Raw genomic sequence first — 21,946 nt, 5'->3', positions numbered from 1 at the left:
TATTTACCTTAATGAACCAGGACCGGTGTGAGCACAGTCTGCTCCGGAAAGGATCAATATTAAGACCGAGAGCAGACATAGATGTGGCAGACACAGCTCCCTGCTCATAGACTGCACAAGCGGATAACAGAAGACTAAGCCTATATATTCATTCCCTGGTATAAGGCTCAATTCAGCTAATAAATAATTGAGGTTAGTATTTCTTTAAACACTGCCTAAACAGCTTTAAACTAAACAGAGTTCAGGTTATCCAAGATCGGGCATCTTAAAAGGTTTCTAGCCAAGAAAATTATTGCATCACTGTATCTCAAGAAAGGCAAATGTGTCTGTTTATCAAAGGACCTAAACAGAAGTTTTTCTCCGTATTTATCAAAGCCTCTGGTCCAGTGAAGACTATCACCAGTGGTAGACTTCCACTGGGTCTTCTGGCAAAGCTTCCCCCTTCAAAGCATGATGGCTATAGTAAGAGATGATAGCTGAAAAACAACTTTATTAATTTAAATAAAGCATAGTCCTCTTTTTCAAATAGTTATATTTTACGTTTTTTCTTATCATTTATTTTACAATTGTATTCCTTTATTAGGGAATTGAAAGCCCAAGCTGACTAACGCATGCGCAGAAAGACCCTGCGCTGGCCTAGCAAACAAAAATCTCCTCTAACCGCTGCCAGCCAGTACTGCCAGGGAACCGAGCATTGCATTATTATAAATACCTACAACACTAGCAGCCAATAATTAGCTACTAGTACTGGGTCTACAGATCCCGAAGTCATTTGCAGTTTTCCAAGACCAGATAGTAACTCTTACAAAAACTCAATAAGAAAATAAAAGTCCAGACCCTCCAGAAAGTTAAAACATTGAACTACTTTGAACTATATATATTTCCACTGAACTTGGGTTATCTATCCCAATAACACACCAGAAAATAAAAGTATTTAAAACATTTTGCAACCACTTTATTTACTTGATAATGTCTTCTTATCTCAGTCATATGTAAAACACATGCATAGATTACTTACAAAATATATGATTAGCCGCCCCAGAAGAAAATAACCCATACACAAACCCCATACATAGATAGCCATGAGAAACAAGTTGGAGGTATGAATTTAATTTCAGGTGTGTTTGACACCATAATTTTCCCTTATCAATGTGAATGGAACTTCGCATCGCTACTCCGTGCTGTTGGTAAAATGTAGATATTCTGATTGGCTACATGATATCCTAGCTCCCACATCAAGTGAGAGGAGCTAGGGAGGAGCTACACCAGGACAGGAAGGAGTTGGCAGAGCTGATATACTTTGTGCTGCTGTTGACATTCTAATGCACTATTGTGATAAATGTAGGGCATAAATACGTCTAAACTATGGCAATTAAAAGGTGTGGCTCTAAAATGGTAGGAAGTTGGATTTTGATATCCCCCCCTCCCTGCACACTTAAGTGCACTCCAATTTTGCCAAGGCATCCATAGTAGACGGGTATCATGATGTGTACCGGGCTGACCATCTGGTTTACAAATCAAGTCCTTTTATACTGCACACCCAATGCACTTTGTCCAGTGGCGTCCTAGGTATTAAGAAAGAATACAATTTGTGCTGTCATACTAGTCAAACCCACCCAAAAAGTAAAGGTAACTTCAAATGATACATTTTTATTAATAGTAAATACCCAACGATTTTTCTTTTTTTTGCCATTAATAAGTATAACATCATATCATGACTATCTTTCCTATACATGCCAAAATAATGTATTTAAGTCCACTGAGGTTATTAGACTGATAAGTTTTTCAAAACACTGATGTAATGCAGCAAAGTACAAGATAAGAGTTTCAAGGGAATATTTAAAAAACTGTGGGTTTGAAAAAGGGGAGATGTTGCCTACAGCAACCAATCAGATTCTAGCTGTCATTTTGTAGAATGTACTAAATAAATGAGAACTAGAATCTGATTGGTTGCTATACCCGCAGTTTATATATCCCTTAGAGTGCACAATCTTTTGTATTTTGAATTGCTTGCAAGTTACCAGTTATGAACTATTACACACTGTAGATACATAAGGTGTGGAGAAATTGCCAATAAGAGTATATTTTTCTTTGTTAACCAGTTATCTTGGATTGAAAGAACTATTTCATACTGCTTTGCGTCCAATGCAAATATAATGAGCAATTTTACTTAATAGAATGCAATTAAGGTTCAGATAGTACACAGTTTTGGTGAAAAATGGCAAAAAAAAAATTATAATGTATATTATGTGATTAATGTAGCTCTGAAATATTTGGGATGTTTAGGTTAATTGCAAAAATAAATATTCTGTGGTATATTAAACCATTCAATGCAATAATCTCCACTTCATCTGTACATATTCCAGTGCATTTTATAACATTGGATAAAAAATGTTGGTATTTGAAAATTAATTGATGGGCATAAACAGGGCAAGATATCTATCAGAAAATAGCACTATGTGTGTTGTATAATAAGGTTATCAGTTTGGTTTGTCGCTGGCAAACAGGGGTCAAGCACCTACGCAGTCTGTGGAATAGACTGTGGTGGTTTTGGTGATCTCGTCTGCTAGTATAACCAGGACGCTGCTAATTCTAGCTCTTTAGTAAGATCCAGGCTGCTCCGAGTGAATCTAACCAGATTCTGAACGCAGCGTGTAGAGGTTCGGTGAAGGTGGCAGTGAAGGTGTGTAAGTGTCTGATCGGGTCACACAGCTCATAAAAGGACAACTGCCCGGCCTCATAATCCAGATATATCCCCAATCTCTGACAAGACAAACTTTGAGATAACGGAATCTCCTTACAGTTATGCATTACTGAAAACTGATTATTCCATTTGCACAAGCCCCAGGATTTGTTATTACATCCGATATAAGACCCAAACCCTTTCCTGGCTATACTACGATAGCACATCCCTACCCTCCAATTTCCTGCTTTACTGGTCTCCACTCTCCAGTAATGTTTCCCTGTGCTAAATTTACTGAGGCTTAAAATTTGAGGGTCTTTAAATCTTTTTCTTGTTTTTGGGTAACTCTGGCTTACCACTGACCATAAAGCCGATTTCAAGTCACTTGTCAGAAGTACATTATTACCCGCTGTATTTATGTCAAGCAACATGTTTGATGCCTCCTGAATATAGATCCCTTTCTCCAAGTTAGTCACAATATCAGTTAAGTTAGTGCATGTGGCCTCCTTATTTCCCCCCTTGGTATTCCATACTGGACCGGGCATGATTGTCAGCTCCTTCGGGTAAAGCATCTTCCTGGACAGCTCACCCTTCTTGATTCCCAGCTGCTGAATTGGATAACAGAGTGAGACTTGCTCTTCCTGCTTGGAGATCCCATTCAGAACTTTATTCTTCAGATGTTTGATAAGATCGCTAAACAGAACAGTGGCTCTCTTGTTTCTACCAGCTGTTGTTTCTTGTGCTCCTTTCTTGTGCTCCTGTACACTCTGGACTCTCTTCTCAGTTTGCTTTCTCTTTAAGGACAGTTTCTCCGGAACATTTATCAATATCTCCTTCTCAGCTTTCTCTTGTACCAGTTCATCCTGGTGTCCACTGTGTTTTCCATCAAGTCTGCAGGTCCCACAGTTACAGGCAATGTCCTCAGGACAGTTATGCTCCGGGATCTTCTTGGGGACGGAGCATTTACTGCTCTCTTGAGAAGTGACGGGGTCAGATAAGACATGTTGTGCTGACTTGCTGTGTATTCTCAGGTGATGATCGCACATGGAAGCTTCACACATCAGACCGGCGTTAACAGCAGGTACAGGAGAGTCACAATAAGTACAGATGATGCAAGTCTTTATTTCCTCTGTCTTATTAGAGAGAAAATGTTCTGCCATGTTGCTACAGGAACTTCACTTTGCAGTCAGGACAGGTATAAGCTCCAGGTCCCTCCTGTGTATCCAGCACACCATCAAGACAGACCCGGCAGAAGTTGTGTTCACGTCTCGGTGTTACAAGATCTGTCGCTATGAGTGAACAGTTGCTGTATTTGTCACTATGACTAAAGCAAGGAAAGAACGATAAAATAAAATCAACATTTTTTTTTTCTCACCAGAAAACTGGTCTGACTTGTTTTGAACTGTTCGAAATATAAGGTGTGGAGAGATTGCCCATAAGCGTTTATTCGTCATTGTTAACATAGTACAGAGAATTAATACTTTTACTACAAACACTAAAGTTTGGTGAATATATGTCAGCTTAAATTATAACTATTCAAAGTGATCCTTGTTTCGTTTTCCTTACCAGTGTCACCGATGTACTATGACCTCAGCCTCTTGGACAGGAATTACAATGCAGTAAGCAAGAATTCTGAAGTATGTTGCATTGGGGCCATTATCAAGGAACAACTGGCCTGAAAGACAGATACACCTTCAGCCGGATGAACAGCACAATTATCTTAGACTAGCCCAAGGCAAGGTTTTAATTCTAAACAAAGACCTTCAGCATTCGGTTGCAGTACTACACCTCAATATTCAAAAAGACATTATTGAATTGGAAAAAGCCAATAGTCTACATCAAAACACTGTACGCATCATTTAATAGCATACCTGTGCAAGAAGTGATGTGTTAAACTTGATTATAGAAACAAATGTCTTATTATTACTATATGCCAGTGGATTTGAATTGTTGCAAAAATCTGAATTGGGTATGCCCTAACTATTGTGGCCAGCAGATATGTTAAAGAGGCAAAATATGATTACTTGCACAAAGAAACTTTTCTCTGACTGAAGCATCTATTCAGTGGTTAAGAGAGCTGTCCCTATAACAACGACAGTGATACTATTGGACTAGTAGCTTTGTCACAAGTCTTCTGTGTATATAATACAGAGCACGGGAGAACTATAACCTGAAACCAAACCAATTAGAAACCAATTAGAAAAATCTATGTTAACAAATAGAATTAAGAAAAGATGTAACTTGATGGACATGAACCACATTCCACTTCCTACTTATATAACTACATATATTTTGCCATCTACCCCAGGAGATGGCACCTGTTCTTGTAACCCGGGGTACAGCAGCAGAGAAGTCACACAAGTCCAGAACTTCAAAATAGACACCTTGCCTGTCCGGCACTAAACACCCTCTCTCCTGTGAAGGACCCAGTGTCCCACACACATGCAAAATATAGAGGTAATTGGTCACTGTTTGCAGTGTCTCTCCGGAGACATTCAATCTCCTCCCCAGATCTGAGAGAGACAAAGGAAACTGCCTAGCAGCTTTTTATCAGCACTTTGCAGGTGCAACTCCTGATTACCAGCACTTGCTGACTGGTTGGAAAACACAAAATGTCTTTATAAATGGAGCCCACCCTTCTCTCTCCATTTATACCCGAGGGTCCCTTACCAGCTTTTTTTGAAGCTGAGCATACTCCTTGGGAAGCTCCTTCTCACACAAGACAATCTCCCTGGGTTTTAAAGCATATAACACAGTCACCAATTGCCCAGTGCTTTTGTCACTATATATATATATATATATATATATATATATATATATATATATATATATACATACAAGTTAACCCGTGCATGATACTCATGCATTCTAGTCAAATTAAGCTACTTAAGGTGTTAAAAAGGTTCTTTTCATGCATTTGGGCCGTAGCCCAGGCCTCAACCACCAACCACTCCCCACTGTCACCCCCGGCAACCACCAACCACTCCCAACTGTCACCCCCGGCAACCACCAACCACTCCCAACTGTCACTTCTCCTTCTAGAAATATATATATATTTTTTTTAAATCTTTATAAACACTTTTAACAATTAACAAATTAAATTAACAAAACATCTTAGTATACCAAATTTCAGCCCTTTCTGAATTTTTTCCACACGCACTAAGAATTTAGTAGGTCAGTGTATAACTCCGCCCAGCAGGTGGCGCTGCAGCCTGGTTTTATTTTTTCCACACACACACACACACACACACACACACACACACACAGACAGACTAACACACGCCACTAGACATTTATATTATAGATATATATATATATATAATACTTCATCAGCCATAACAAACAAACCTTCAATTTGCAGAACGGTCAATCCAATCTCTGACTACAGCTAACAGTGGGTCATTCTTCATCATCATCCTCATCATCATCACCACCATTATCATCATTTATATGGTGCCACAAAACTGTCCAACATCAGACTGCCGGTGTAACAAAAAATTCTGCCAAAGATAAATTGTACGTGCAGTAGAAATAGAACAAGAACAGGCAATGGTGATGGAGAAGATGCAGACATGAGACAGAGGACAGAGAGGACACTGGTCGGGAGAGCTTACATTCTTGAATACCTTCATCCATGAGCATATGAAATGTCTTTGTGTATTCTCCACATAGGCTTTATACAAATATATATAAAATGGACATCATTTATAACATGTGAATTGGTGTCCACTTAACATGATTACACTTGGATGGGCTCATATAACATAGTTGGATACATATTCAGCTCTTTTTACAGACACCATTGCTTTATTGTGCTTAAAGGGGTCATCTATTTTGGGGCAAATCCCTCTTTATGACTAAATTCCTGCATAGCCCATCCATGGGAGTTTCTCTCTTGAGAGTGCCGACTAATAGGATCTGGAGTAGAGAACGTTTGGCTGTGATGGACTTGGCAGTTGTAGTGGTGTATTGAATGTGGCATGGGATGGATGGGTATAGCTTCTCTTTAATCAAGTGCCACATTCATTATACATCTTGTGTTGTTAGACTCCTGAATCTTCTGTCTATTAATATCTCCAACATTCTAAGTGTGCAAGCTTAGGTGTAATTGCTTATGGGCACCGTGGCTACTACTTGTTTATTTGGCTTTACGTTGCCTGCCAATTACTCAACTCTCTCATCTATCTTATTGACTGTGCTTAACGTCTACCTTAACTTCACTGTTGTGTGTCCAGGTGGTAGCACTGTCACTGAGAGTGACGTTGTTACACACAATATAGGGGCAAAAGTGGCTGTCGGATGTGCAGAAGAGGCTTTAGAGAAAGAGGTGGCTAGGAAGTAGGCAGATGTTATTTGAAAATAAGAGGCTGGTAGTGATAAAGTATGCTGTTGAGTTTGGGACAAAAGAATGCATTTGGGTTGGAGAAGGCAGTGGGGCAGCATTGCTAAGGTGGAGATTGGGAAAATGGTGCTTGATGATGTGGCTGAGGGTCTTGTGTGGGTGAGTTAGGACGATGGACAGAAGTGAGGTATTGTGCTAATTGGGGAAAGAGCCATGGCATGGACCTGAGTTGTTATGTTATATCCCATGCATGAGATTTTGCAGGGGAAGAGAGCTACTGGGTGGTGGAGTGCAGCTTCTCCACCACCAGCTGGACCAATGCCTCCACCTCCTGTGATGTAAAATTGGGCTACCTTCACTTCAAGGCTAAAGCGGAGGAGCCTGAGGCCTGACTTGGTCCTGGCTGTTCATGGTCAGACATTGGTCTAAAGAGACAGACGTTAGTAACAATACTTCAATGCCCTATAAAGTGTCTCACATAGGGCCTGCTACTCACCAATACAACAGAATGGAAGGCAGACTGTAGACCAAGAGATGTCTCAAAACACATGCAAAGATATTACAGCAATCTTGAAGCTCAGAACTCTGCTGAGATTCTAAATCACAAAATGCAGCAATGAATAATGACCTCATCAGCTGCTGTATAGGGCATGCAGGTGCGTTCTCCTGCGGTAGCCTGTGTATGAATGGCTACACATTGTCACTAAATGCCAGGATACTGTTGATGACTGAGAATGATTGACAGGTGAGTCAGACATCTAGCATATGGAATTGAAGGGATACGCAAGTGATGTGCCTACACCCATATGTGCACTGAGAACCAACCAGTGCGCAACATGTTTAAAAGTTTCATTCACTTGCAAACATCAGGGCTGCCACGTTCGCCTGTGCCAAACTGCGGGTACTAACCGCAGCTATGCATTATCTGTACTGACCTGCTGGTCGGTACATCACAAAACGAGGACAAGTTGAGGATGTACATGGCCATTCGTAGGCACCTACGGTTGCAGGTGAACCGCAGGCGTACTGTGGTACAACTGCAGCAGAGGTGGAGTGACCAGCTGCGGTGACAGCCCGACCTCCTCGCAGATTTGAGGGCTGAGATTCGTAGACATGAGTTCTCTATTAATCGCAATTGTTTTTATTGTACAAACACTAGCACAACTGTTATATTTGGAACATTACAATGCAATATGGCTGATAATAAGCTTCATTGGATAAAAAACAAGGCCTGCTATCATCGTCATCATTATCATTTATTTATATAGCGTCAGCAGATTCCATAGCGCTTTACAATTGGGAACAGACAGTAATAAAACAATTCTGGGTAATACAGACAGAGAGGTAAGAGGGCCCTGCTCGCAAGCTTATAATCTATGGGGTTATGTAATAGGGATGTTTCTGATTAACTAAGTGACTGGTAGAAACCATCCAGGTCAAGTCCATCTGTAAGTGGTGTAGAGGTGTGTTTCTTTGCCCACTCATTGTCTATGTGTGGTATTGGATATTTCTCAATACAACCTAACATTGTCTCTGTGTGAGACAGAGAAAAGCTTTAGAAATCAGATAATGTGTCAAATTTAATCCAACGCCTCACCGTGCTCTGCTGGTCACATCTAGGGTGGCGAAGAAGAGGGGCAAGGGCGGAGTCTGCGGGTACGGCAATAAAATGTATTCATCAGAAAGCCTTGATTTCACACATGTGATTTACCCTAAACCTAGGCAACATTTGACATTCTACAGATGTCTGACATGATGGTCCTAATAAGTGTTTGTTGTCAAGCAACTCCCCCCTCCCCTTGCCCCACCAACAAATATATATCTGCATGTGCCTCCAAAAAGTAGTAGTCCTCTGGCTACTACTGTGCTTAAGATAACATAAACCTTTGCAGAGAGTTTCAACTTATGTAAAACTTCAGAACTCTGCAGACTCCGGAAAACGTGTAAAGAAAGTACACCCATAGGAGTAATATATGTTGTCATAATGACCTAAGCCAGCAAATCTAATTTTATTTTCATTTTTTTTAACAGCTCAAGAAGACAGCCATATTTCTGGCTCCCCAGCACCAGTTTCCAGCCTCCTTGACCCGCTTTCAAGACCCCCTCACCCGCGTTTCAGCCCCCCAGTCCCACTTTCAGGGCCCCCCTCACCCAGTTTCCAGCCCCCCTGACCTGATTTCAAGTCCTCCTGACCCTTTTTCAGCCCCACTAACCTGCTTTCAAACCCCTTATGTGTCTAGCACCCCCATCCCAACTTTCCATCCCCCTGCTCATGTTTTGCTAAAAATAATGAAAAATTATAATCAAAAAATTAAAAAAATGTAGAAATGCTAGAAAAATATTACTATAGTTGAGGTCTCACCATTTTTTTCTGTTTATTTACATTTTTTAAAAAAGTTCCATAAATTGGTGTGTGTGTATGTGTGTTTTATTAAATAACTGAAAATGTGTATTCATGTACACTTGTACCATAATGGAGGGACGTTTTGAATATGAACTAATATCTAATATACGTTTGTCCATTTGTACTGGATATTATCTCACAGAGATTTTGAAACATATGGAAGTTTGTGATGAGGGTAGCAGAGCTAAAAAAATATTATGACATCATCCCCTATTACTGCAATAAACGAGGTACAGTTTGTGTTGGGGATAATCGTTTGCTTTCCACACACACTATTATGGGCTCAAAGCAGGGGCGGGCTGGGAGAGGGATGGCCGGGGGGCACACAGGCGGCCGCATCATATTACAGGGGATGAAGCCGCGGGGGGAGAAACTGTTTTTTGCATTCGGGGGGGCGGCCGGCCGGCCTAACCCACCGGCCCTAATAGGCGTCTAACCCAGCCAGCCCGCCACTGGCTCAAAGCCATTATTCCATTATCAACATATAGGACACAACCACAATATTGCCATACATCATTACATTTATACAGAAAAAAATTCTGCCTATTCCTGAATGGATTATGATTCACAACCCATTGTGAGGTAACCCCTTATTAGCATATACACCGCCCCGGGGTTTGGGGGGGGGGGGGGGGGTCTGTGAAGGGAAAGCTAATCTCTAAAAACCACACTGATGTCAGAGAATATTTTCATATTCGTGTAGGCCAACTGTTTTGGGGAATAGGTCCAAGTTTCTGCATCCTTCAGCTACAGATAGGAGATTGAATATCCTTTTTTTTCTGCATTTTTTATTTTTTAAAAAACTAGTTTCCATATTTTTCATACTTTATGTCATATTATTATTATTATTATTATTATTATTATTATTATTCACTTTTTGCATACCTTAAGACTTGTGGCTATTTTGCCATATTTAATTAATTTAATAACATTCTGTCTTTGGGTTGTTCATGTGCTAGATAGCTTGGTTCTTAGGCACTACATAACTGAAATAAAGGGTATTATTTGGTTAATGATAAATCTGGTTGATTTAAAGCTTAATTGCAGTGGGATATAAATTGTGGTGGTATTTTGAGTTAAGCGGACTAACCTAAGACTTCCTCAAAGTGGAATCTTTGCAAATAAATCTTGGTGGTGGCAGTTTTAGCTTTATAGTAAGAGTGTGAATTTATTAGCCTTAGGTTTCCAATTCTTCTTGATTTTTAGCTGTAGACATTTTTAATTATTCAAGCCGCTGTAGATGCGGGCTTTAGATGATGTCATAAATCCAATCTGGAGAATGCAACTATTTACACAAATAAATGAATTGTCCATTGTCATACTGAGACTAGTTGAGCCCCCAAAACCGTTAACTGCATCATTCAGCTGGAAAGAAGTCAGCTTAGGACTGTTTGCCAGTATGCATAAGTATTAGTAGGCATTGGTCACTATTTGTTCTGCTTCTCAGAAGAAAAAATGAGCTCTGGGTCATGGAATGGGGTGGTGATTTAGGACATATGAAAGTTTACCTAACAATAGTGATGTGCGTCAGCAAACTGACTAAACCAGTTCCTCCGGCTCTTTGTGGCTTGTCAAAATATATTACATGCTTCACATTTCTGAGTTCCAGCTCTCCGCCAGTGTTGATGTGTCACAATCTGAGAGATGACGTTGTTTGTCAAGGTGTTTGTGGAATGAAACGAAAACGGTTTCCTGCACTGCCTAAAGCATCCAGACGAGCCTCAGCAAATGATGCAACAAGAATAAATTGATTGTTGTACCAGCTCTGTCATTAGAATATAAATTCAGCAATATGCAAATTGACAAATACAGTGAAGAAAAGCAGTCCACCGATCGGCAGTGCAAAGCGGAAAATTGTATCACCAGGGCTTGTCATCTCTGCTTGGTGGCTGTTACCAGATGCTATGAATTTGTTCTGCATATTCTATTTGTCAGAATGTCTGTTATTAGATTTAGTGGGAGGAGCTTATGCTACCTCAATGCTGGCAGATGACATGTGGAGAAATGTTCTGCATGACTAGTATCAGGTGAAGCAGTGTATAAATTTCTACCTGGCTGTTATCACGCGACTTGGGTAGAAATATGTGCTATATGGCTTTTACCAAGTGAAGAAGTGGTATGAGCTTATTTTGCATATTTCTTGGACTATGTGTTGTCAGATTTATTGGCAGATGCTACCAGATGAAAGGGCTCATATAGAGTTGCGCATGCATACCAAAAATGCATATACGTGTGTCTATATGCAGCTCTTGTTGTGTCTTAGACGTTTGACTCCACGGAGAGGTGGAATGGGTAGGGAAGAAACGGGCAAACATAAGCTGAGTACTTTATGTCTTGCGGGTGCAAGATGGATAGATGATGACTATCAGTAGAACTAGTTAGCAGCTTCTTGTTGACTCATTGACCCCTCTAGCTGATAAGACCTAATAATCATTATTGTAGCTGTTATATTATATGAAGAAGCGGCCAGTGTGGACTCCTTCTGGACCCCTAGACTGGAACTGGACTCCTATGAGCCATTGTTATAGATCTGGACTCCTGGAACAATAAGAATGTCCTCTGCTCTGTGGCCCACAACATCTCCTCTCATCAATGGCCGCTCTCTCTTCCATAATAGCACTTTCTCCTATGGTAGCAATTTCCTCTCTGGCAGTACTCTCCATTACAGTAACACTTCTCTTTACAGTCTCACACCCTTTTTTGGCATTCTCTCTTCTGTGGTAGCTTCCTCCTCTATAGCCCCTCTTCTTCTCTGGTAGTCCTTTAACGTGGTGCCCTCCTCCACAACCACTCTTCCTCCTTTGCTCCCAAATGGTATTATTTGGTTAATGATAAATCTGGTTGATTTAAAGCTTAATTGCAGTGGGATATAAATTGTGGTGGTATTTTGAGTTAAGCGGACTAACCTAAGACTTCCTCAAAGTGGAATCTTTGCAAATAAATCTTGGTGGTGGCAGTTTTAGCTTTATAGTAAGAGTGTGAATTTATTAGCCTTAGGTTTCCAATTCTTCTTGATTTTTAGCTGTAGACATTTTTAATTATTCAAGCCGCTGTAGATGCGGGCTTTAGATGATGTCATAAATCCAATCTGGAGAATGCAACTATTTACACAAATAAATGAATTGTCCATTGTCATACTGAGACTAGTTGAGCCCCCAAAACCGTTAACTGCATCATTCAGCTGGAAAGAAGTCAGCTTAGGACTGTTTGCCAGTATGCATAAGTATTAGTAGGCATTGGTCACTATTTGTTCTGCTTCTCAGAAGAAAAAATGAGCTCTGGGTCATGGAATGGGGTGGTGATTTAGGACATATGAAAGTTTACCTAACAATAGTGATGTGCGTCAGCAAACTGACTAAACCAGTTCCTCCGGCTCTGCCCCTGGCTTTGTGGCTTGTCAAAATATATTACATGCTTCACATTTCTGAGTTCCAGCTCTCCGCCAGTGTTGATGTGTCACAATCTGAGAGATGACGTTGTTTGTCAAGGTGTTTGTGGAATGAAACGAAAACGGTTTCCTGCACTGCCTAAAGCATCCAGACGAGCCTCAGCAAATGATGCAACAAGAATAAATTGATTGTTGTACCAGCTCTGTCATTAGAATATAAATTCAGCAATATGCAAATTGACAAATACAGTGAAGAAAAGCAGTCCACCGATCGGCAGTGCAAAGCGGAAAATTGTATCACCAGGGCTTGTCATCTCTGCTTGGTGGCTGTTACCATATGCTATGAATTTGTTCTGCATATTCTATTTGTCAGAATGTCTGTTATTAGATTTAGTGGGAGGAGCTTATGCTACCTCAATGCTGGCAGATGACATGTGGAGAAATGTTCTGCATGACTAGTATCAGGTGAAGCAGTGTATAAATTTCTACCTGGCTGTTATCACGCGACTTGGGTAGAAATATGTGCTATATGGCTTTTACCAAGTGAAGAAGTGGTATGAGCTTATTCTGCATATTTCTTGGACTATGTGTTGTCAGATTTATTGGCAGATGCTACCAGATGAAAGGGCTCATATAGAGTTGCGCATGCATACCAAAAATGCATATACGTGTGTCTATATGCAGCTCTTGTTGTGTCTTAGACGTTTGACTCCACGGAGAGGTGGAACGGGTAGGGAAGAAACGGGCAAACATAAGCTGAGTACTTTATGTCTTGCGGGTGCAAGATGGATAGATGATGACTATCTGTAGAACTAGTTAGCAGCTTCTTGTTGACTCATTGACCCCTCTAGCTGATAAGACCTAATAATCATTATTGTAGCTGTTATATTATATGAAGAAGCGGCCAGTGTGGACTCCTTCTGGACCCCTGGACTGGAACTGGACTCCTATGGGCCATTGTTATAGATCTGGACTCCTGGAACAATAAGAATGTCCTCTGCTCTGTGGCCCACAACATCTCCTCTCATCAATGGCCGCTCTCTCTTCCATAATAGCACTTTCTCCTATGGTAGCAATTTCCTCTCTGGCAGTACTCTCCATTACAGTAACACTTCTCTTTACAGTCTCACACCCTTTTTTGGCATTTTCTCTTCTGTGGTAGCTTCCTCCTCTATAGCCCCTCTTCTTCTCTGGTAGTCCTTTAACGTGGTGCCCTCCTCCACAACCACTCTTCCTCCTTTGCTCCCAAATGCCCTCTCTCAGCAGGCTCTGATGTCGCTTCTTCCCCAGCAACTCAGGCACACTGGGGCTTGTCTCCAGCACCCGCGGACAGTCAGAATCACCCCCAGCCAGTAATAAATTACCCCCTCCGTCTGCTCTCTGGGTACTGGCTCCCAAAAGCAGGTGAGCACCTGCTTATGTTTACGGCACAAATGTGTCCAACTTTCATGAGCCCCAAATATGGAGAAACATGCTACATGGCGTTTATCAGACATAGTCTGAAGCAGCGATGTGTTAAATGGTTCTTAATAGATAAAGAAGCCGTATGAGTCTTCTCTTTTATAAATAAAGTTTGAGGAGTCTCTTTCACAGATTATCATATGAAGTTAGGATGAGATTCTGCTGGCTGGCTGTCTTCAGCTGTAGCTGGAATACAGGTATGCTGTCAGGCTTTAAAGCAGGCCTGTCCAACCTGCGGCCCTCCAGGTGTTGTGAAACTTCAAGCCCCAGCATGCTTTGCTAGTAGACAACCTGTTGATAGCTGGAAGGGCATGCTGGGACTTGTAGTTTCACAACATCTGGAGGGCCGCAGGTTGGACAGGCCTGCTTTAAAGGATAAAGCTAGGATGAGATTGTTCTTTCTGGCTATTATCAGAAGCAGTGGAGATCCATCAGCTGCCAATCATGCTTTTCCAGGTAAATATTGGATACCAAATTTCTAGTTATATCCCTTGACTTGAATTTTATCCCATAACTTTAGACACAGCAATCCAGGCAACAGCTATGGGATCTGTCCCAGAAGGTAAAACGTGCGTACCAGTTAAAGGGGTCTATTCTTTACACCTATTGCGGGGACAAAAAAATGTACTTTTCCTCATAATTTATTAATGTTTTATAGCTGTGACAGATGAGCAACCACTGTGAAAGCTATCCAGATCAATAAGCGTTACTTGTCACAATGGAGGTCCCTATTCTGCTCTGCTGAGAATTCCGTCAAGAGAACAAGTCCCCTTAACATATACAGGCGTACTCTCCAACTTCCCCTTCAGAGAGAAGATGCACCGGCAGTACGTAGGGGGGGCAGGGCGCAGCCAATCACGTAACTTGGCCCTCCTCCATGGGTAAATGAAACGGGAGCTACATTCCATCCCGGGGAGAGGACCAAAATGATGCGATCCACCACAAATCGCATCATTTTTGTCCCACCTCCCACAGCAAAATGATGCCTTTGCTTCATTTTCTGTAGGGGGGCTGGGCCAAATTACACTATTTGCAGCAGACATTCCCAGGAGAGTGGCTAAGTATGATAGAGGGGAACTATTTAGTCAAAAGGTTGTAGAAGCCTTTGCTTCCTCATATCAGTTGATGTCCTATACATCTATACTTTATACAAATGTGAAGTTTACAGATATTTCAAAATTTGTAGGTGCATAATTCTGGAATAGAGATGTCTATGACAAATAATATCATTTCTCGCTGCTCTTTAAAATTTCCGAAGAGAGGAATGAGACATATTACAGGAGGATCTCCCCTCATGAAATTAATCTCGCATTGTTTTATGAACGACTTGGAAATCAAAGCTCTTATGCTGTTCTAGCGTGGGACCTACTTCCCCATAACAATGACTGCAATATTTTCCACCCATACGTTTAATCTTCCCTGGAAAGACTCTTGTTTAGGGCTGATAAACATCATGTCCTAGGAGTTTATTCTGCCTTTTCGCCTTGGCCATCAGTTAATATGTGATATTATGCAGGATACTTTTAGCTAAACTTTATTCCAAACTTTATTCTGAAATTATTCCATTGTATCAGTGCTTCTGTATTATCTTACACAGCCAGAACGACTGGAATATAGCTGGGGGTAGGACTGAAATTATGCAATTTGCCACAAATCGCATCACTTTGGTCCCACCTTCTACGACAGAATGACGCTTTTGCTCAATTTTCCCCTGGGGGGCAGGTCCAAAATACACCATTTGCTGCGGACATTACAGGGGAGTGGGCGAGTATGATAGAGGGGAACTATATAGTAAATATTTGCCATTTACTAAGTCATCCCCAAAGGGTGGAGCAGCCTCTACTTCCTCCTATCTGCTGACTACATCTATACCGGGGCGCACTTAGTGGCGGTTTCCAGTTACCCACAACCCTCCCTTTCTCTAATCATGGAGCCTCTCACTTAGTATGTATATTAAATTGACTGTAAAACATAGTCTGCAGCCTAGAAAACATTTCCATGAGGATCTGCATATCTTTTCATGAACATTGGCCTCAACAAAATGGCCACTGTCACTTTTGTCTCTAGTGTATTATTTTTACAGTTTTGTATCTAGTGCTCTAGCGTTTGCCTTACATAGAAAATACAGAAAGTAAATGACCTGTTATCTTCCGCAGTCCGATGTGCTGCACTGGGTAAGTAACTATAAACTAAGTTTGATCGTTTTAATTTTAATTGAGTGTGAGAGGAGATTAATATTAGTTTTGTAGTGTATAATTAATTTGGTCAGATGGTCAGATTTATTTAAAGCAGTGTTCACATTAATGCACAGCTTACTATATGCCTCTTTCTTTTTAATGTAACATTTTATTACATTTATGTATATTTTACTGTTCTGATTCTAGTTTTCATATCTGAGTACAGCACTACAGCCTAATTTCTGTTTTGTATTTAATTCTGAATTGTTTTGCTATGCTGCACAGTACCACTTATCTTTATGCGATTTTTATGCTGTAAATATGGATACTTTCCCTTAACACTTCACTTTATGTAGTCCTTCTGCTGTACAAATGGACCCTGCACAGTACCACTTCTCTTTATGACATTCTCATGCTGTACATATGGGAAATTCTCCTCTGTGCATGCAACGCCAAAAGTCTTGGAAGCTTGGCGGTGGCCATGTTTATAAAAAAAATAAAAATAAAAGTTAAACATAAAATTTTAAAATAAGTTAGAATTACTGAGGTTTCACAAAAATGTCCTGATTAGGGATAAATTTCCCAGAAACCGGGAATAAAACCGGCAAGTGGAAACAGTGGAGCAAACGTCTTACACTCTGTGGGCCTGATTTATCGCGGCACGCATTCTGATCGCAATGGCCTGATTCATTTATGAAGGTAAAGCAAAAAAAAAAAGAGTAACTTTGCACCTTGGCAAAACCATGTTGCATTGGAGGGGGAGGTAAATTTAAAATGTGATTGCATATTTATAGTTGGGGTAGGGCATGTCCTAGATCAACTTTAATTTTTAGTGTACAAATAAAGCTATCAAGTATTTGTGTGCTACATGAAAGAACAGCCAGTATTTAACTTATGTACAAAATAATAAGCTAATTTGCACCCCTTGCATTGTAACATGGTTTTGTCCAGGAGAAAACTTACTCTTTTTTTCTGCCTTACTTTCCTTAATGAATCAGGCCCAATGTGCTTTTTCTTTTAAAATGCACGGAATTCGGACATACGCACGTCCGAATTCAACAAGGAGCAGATATGAAGATACATGCGCTGATGAATAAAGGGTGTAGGTCTTCTCTGATCTATTACACAAGACACTGCAGGATACATCCAATACCTATGTGGAATATAAATTTGCAAAATAATGCATATAAAAAAAACAATCTATTCCATTACTGCCCCTGATAATAATATAAGCATTAATGCTAATACAGTTTGAAAAAAAAATGTGTTTTATTAATTTATCTTTTTCTCCATGAAATACATTTATTAGGATGATCTTAATGTCTACTGAACATAAAATACATTTCTACAGTTGCTCCTGACTGCAGACACATGGTAGAGCATTCATACATGACTGTTATCACTGGTAATCAGACTAGTCCTGTAACTGGAGCAAGGGAAACGGTAGAAAGACAAGTCCCTTTGAGATGACCAGAGATTGAATCGGACGTGGCTGCATGCAATTGAGATTGGCAAGCCCTTAATGTACTTTGAATACAGGCAAACGTCCCTTCCCCGTCCCGTTCCATCCCAGAAACTATAAGCTGTAGTAAGTGTCCTTTGCGTATGAAGATGAGCTGAGCGTTGCTGCGTTCAGTTACGTATAGTCCGGTTCTGGGAATGCGCAGATGAAATTTGCAGATTGTACGCACCAAGTCACCTTTTACGCTCTTTCATGAATCAGGCCCTGTGATTTATCCAAACTTCTTCGTTACAATCAAACAATTTTACAACAAAAAGTGTATTTTGCCTGTTTATTGCAGCAAGTTTGTTTATTTTATTTTTTTTGCTTTGTTCCAAAATCAAACATTTGGAAACGCCCCTCTAGAAATGCGTGTGCCCCTGTATACATTATACAAATGTGAATTTTACAGATGTTTCTAAATTTGTAGGAGCATATTTCTTGAATAGATAATTCCTCAGTTCTTGAAAATGTGAGATTTCAGGAAAGGGGAACGAGACCTATTACAGGAGGGTCTGGATGATTCTTTAGCAGAATTGCTATTCTCCCCTCATGAAATGAATCTAGCATTGTTTTATGAACTTGGAAATCAAAGCTTACATTGTTGTTCCAACATGAGACCTACTTCCCCATAACAATGACTGCAATATTTTCCACCCATACGTTTAATCTTCCCTGGAAAGACTCTTGTTTAGGGCTGATAAACACATGTCCTAGGAGTTTATTCTGCCTATTCGCTCGGGCCATCAGTTAATATGTGATATTATGCAGGATACTTTTAGCTAAACTTAAGAAATTATTCCATTGTGTCAGTGCTTCTGTATTATCTTACGTGGCCAGAACTACTGAAATTTAGCTCCTCCTAAGAGAATTTTACTTATTTGGTCCACTTTGAAAGAATTGTTCTCTAGAAATTCCAGATATGTAAAGATCTGCAGACAATGCAGAAATGTCTTCCTACCAAAAATCAGCTATGTCTTTACAACAATGGTGGACAACAGGTGGTCTGCAGGTGACTGAGATTTCTCTGGTGGCCCCCAGAGTCTGGGGGCCAGACATCTGTTCCTGATTTAATTAGAACGGGGCGCCCATGTCACATGACCTCCTCTGCACACTGCAGGGAGGTCACAGGGCATATCCGGATTAGGAGGGAGTGCACTGTGCAGGGAGGTCACATGACATACCTGGAGGAGGAGGAGGGAGTGCACTGTGCAGGGAGGTTACATGGTATACCTGGAGGAGGAGGGAGTGCACTGTGCAGGGAGGTCACATGACATACCTAGAGGAGGAGGGAGTGCACTGTGCAGGGAGGTCACATGACATACCTGGAGGAGGAGTGAGTGCACTGTGCAGGGAGGTTACATGGTATACCTGGAGGAGGAGGGAGTGCACTGTGCAGGGAGGTCACATGGTATACCTGGAGGAGGAGGAGGGAGTGCACTGTGCAGGGAGGTTACATGATATACCTGGAGGAGGAGGAGGGAGTGCACTGTGCAGGGAGGTTACATGGTATACCTGGAGGAGGAGGGAGTGCACTGTGCAGGGAGGTTACATGGCATACCTGGAGGAGGAGGGAGTGCACTGTGCAGGGAGGTCACATGGTATACCTGGAGGAGGAGGAGGGAGTGCACTGTGCAGGGAGGTTACATGATATACCTGGAGGAGGAGGAGGGAGTGCACTGTGCAGGGAGGTTACATGGTATACCTGGAGGAGGAGGGAGTGCACTGTGCAGGGAGGTCACATGGTATACCTGGAGGAGGAGGAGGGAGTGCACTGTGCAGGGAGGTTACATGATATACCTGGAGGAGGAGGAGGGAGTGCACTGTGCAGGGAGGTTACATGGTATACCTGGAGGAGGAGGAGGGAGTGCACTGTGCAGGGAGGTTACATGGTATACCTGGAGGAGGAGGGAGTGCACAGTGTTTTCCCTCCATTCTTTACTTTTGTATTTTCTTAACATGCACTGTTTTTTTGGCTTCTCATTTAGTTATTATTGCGCTGAGGTGAATTCGGAGTTGCATTTATTGCAAATATAATAAGTCACAATCTGCGCCGAAAGATCCAATCAGCTCTTTTCTCATCCTATATATGTTTGTGTCCATCCACAAATGCTGCCAATGGATCAAAGCTAAGTTCCCAATAAGACTTATAATAAGGTAAACAGGTAAACTTTCAAAGATCTGGCCCAAGTGGACTTAGAAGTAAAAATTAATAGCGTGGTATATAAATAAAACACTTCAATCACTCACATTCAGAAGGTGTGGAAATAAATCCACAATTTGGAAAAACAGTGAATTGTGAATTGTGATATTCTCCAATGATGATGTGTAAATTTCTTATAATTGTGACCAACTCCTACCTTATAAAAGTGGTAACATATGCTTTCCTTCAAATATTCTGCAATATCCTAACAGATTTAGATGATAAGGATCCTCTCTGGGTATAAATTATAATCACTAATGAATAAATAAATGGTTAAAGAAAGAATATAGTATACACAGTGTGTAAAAACATTAATAATGGTGCAATGTGTGATAACCAGAAACTATTGGGCACTAGGACCTAGTAAAACAGGACAGTCTCACAGGATGATACTGGAGAGACTTTAAGACCCAGAATTTTTCTGAGGAGTCCTGAATAGTGGAGGAATCATCTCGCCTTAGCAACTTGGATGCAGGACTAACTCCGATCACTTGTGAGGATATTGATGATGAAGGTGTTGGGGGTGTAGATTGCAGTTGCTGGGATCTAGATGAGAGAAGGGAGGTAGCTGATGCTTGTTGCTATTTTTTAGCATAAGTTTCTGACTTTCACAAAAGCTTTCCATGAACTTGCTTCAAATGGCGTAACATGGATGAGGTTCCTATATGGTTAAGGTCCCTACCTCTACTGATTGTGGCTTTACAATGCTACAAATGGCTAGTCAACTGTTGTCAGGATTTGTGTAAAAATAATTCCACACAAAAGAGGTGGATTTTTTGGTGTTATGCCCAGGCATGACAATGGCCTTCTTCTTATCACTGGCAAGAACTGCTTCCACTGGTGCAGGACTTGCCACCGTAGAGTTCATTAACAGAACTGTTTGCTTAGGTTCCTTAAGCCCATTGTTAGCTTGTTTTGTGAGGGCCCAAACAAACCAAGCACTTCAGACATAAAAGTGCCACTCCTTGTCGCTGGAGTGCTTGCTTTATTTTTATTATTATTATTAATTTTTATTTATAAGGCGCCACAAAGTATCCGTAGCGCCGTACAAGGACAAATAATGGCACAGTACAAGGTGAAACAGCACAGTACAAGTAACAGTAAGCACTATAACTCTGGGGGCTCAGGCACAGCTAACAAGAGGAGGGGAAAAGTCAGTACAGGCAGGTAACTTTGGCCCAAGAGGGTGGGCGCGGATGACAGGTAAGAGCCACTGAGGGGAGTGGAGAGAAGCGAGAGGAGACAGAGGGCAGAAGGACCAAGAGGAGGAGAGCTGAGTAGTTGGAGAGCAAAGTCAAAAGTGATTGAAACAGGAGGTAGGAGAGCCCTGTTTAAAGGAGCGTACAATCTAAAGGGAGGGAAAGACAGAGAGACACATGGATGAGCTTTGTTAAACTGTACATGTCCTTTTCAATATCTTACATAAGGGTGGGTGGGAGCACCAAAGGACAATTCCATCTTGCACCACTTTTCTTTTTTTCAGCCACTGCTGTGTGACAGTGTTTTTTAGATGTGCTAGGAACTGACATGTGTTTGAATCATTGCTCTGTCGCTTACCATCCAGCCAGGTCGCTGCAGTCTTTGTTTGAAAGTGTATGAAAATAATATTGTGATCTGTGAGGTGGACAAAATTGACTGCAAATGACTTGAAATTAATGTTACTGAGGTTAATAATAATGTAGGGAAAAAAAGAGCAAAATTGTAATGTAGCAAAAAAATTAAGGATTTTAGAAAACAATAGGGATCCAAAACCAAAACCAAAACCAAAACATGCAAGGGCGGTTTTG

The 21,946-nt window shown here is 41.0% G+C and overlaps 1 protein-coding gene across 1 annotated transcript; it reads right to left on the bottom strand.

The window, feature by feature from the left end:
* Positions 1 to 933: 933 nt before the first annotated feature.
* Positions 934 to 4,335, bottom strand: LOC142160558 (E3 ubiquitin-protein ligase TRIM58-like). Its single transcript, XM_075215423.1, has 2 exons — positions 4,250 to 4,335; positions 934 to 4,007 (listed from the first exon to the last, which is right to left on the bottom strand). Exon 2 carries the CDS (start codon positions 3,841 to 3,843, stop codon positions 2,593 to 2,595), a length of 1,251 nt encoding a protein of 416 aa, XP_075071524.1. The 5' UTR covers positions 3,844 to 4,007; positions 4,250 to 4,335; the 3' UTR covers positions 934 to 2,592.
* Between the last annotated feature and the right edge of the window lie 17,611 nt (positions 4,336 to 21,946).

Source organism: Mixophyes fleayi, chromosome 6 (assembly GCF_038048845.1).
Source record: "Mixophyes fleayi isolate aMixFle1 chromosome 6, aMixFle1.hap1, whole genome shotgun sequence".
Classification (NCBI taxonomy): Eukaryota; Metazoa; Chordata; class Amphibia; order Anura; family Limnodynastidae; genus Mixophyes; species Mixophyes fleayi.
Note: the sequence above shows the minus strand (reverse complement) of the source record. Positions and strands in the feature narration are given on the sequence as shown.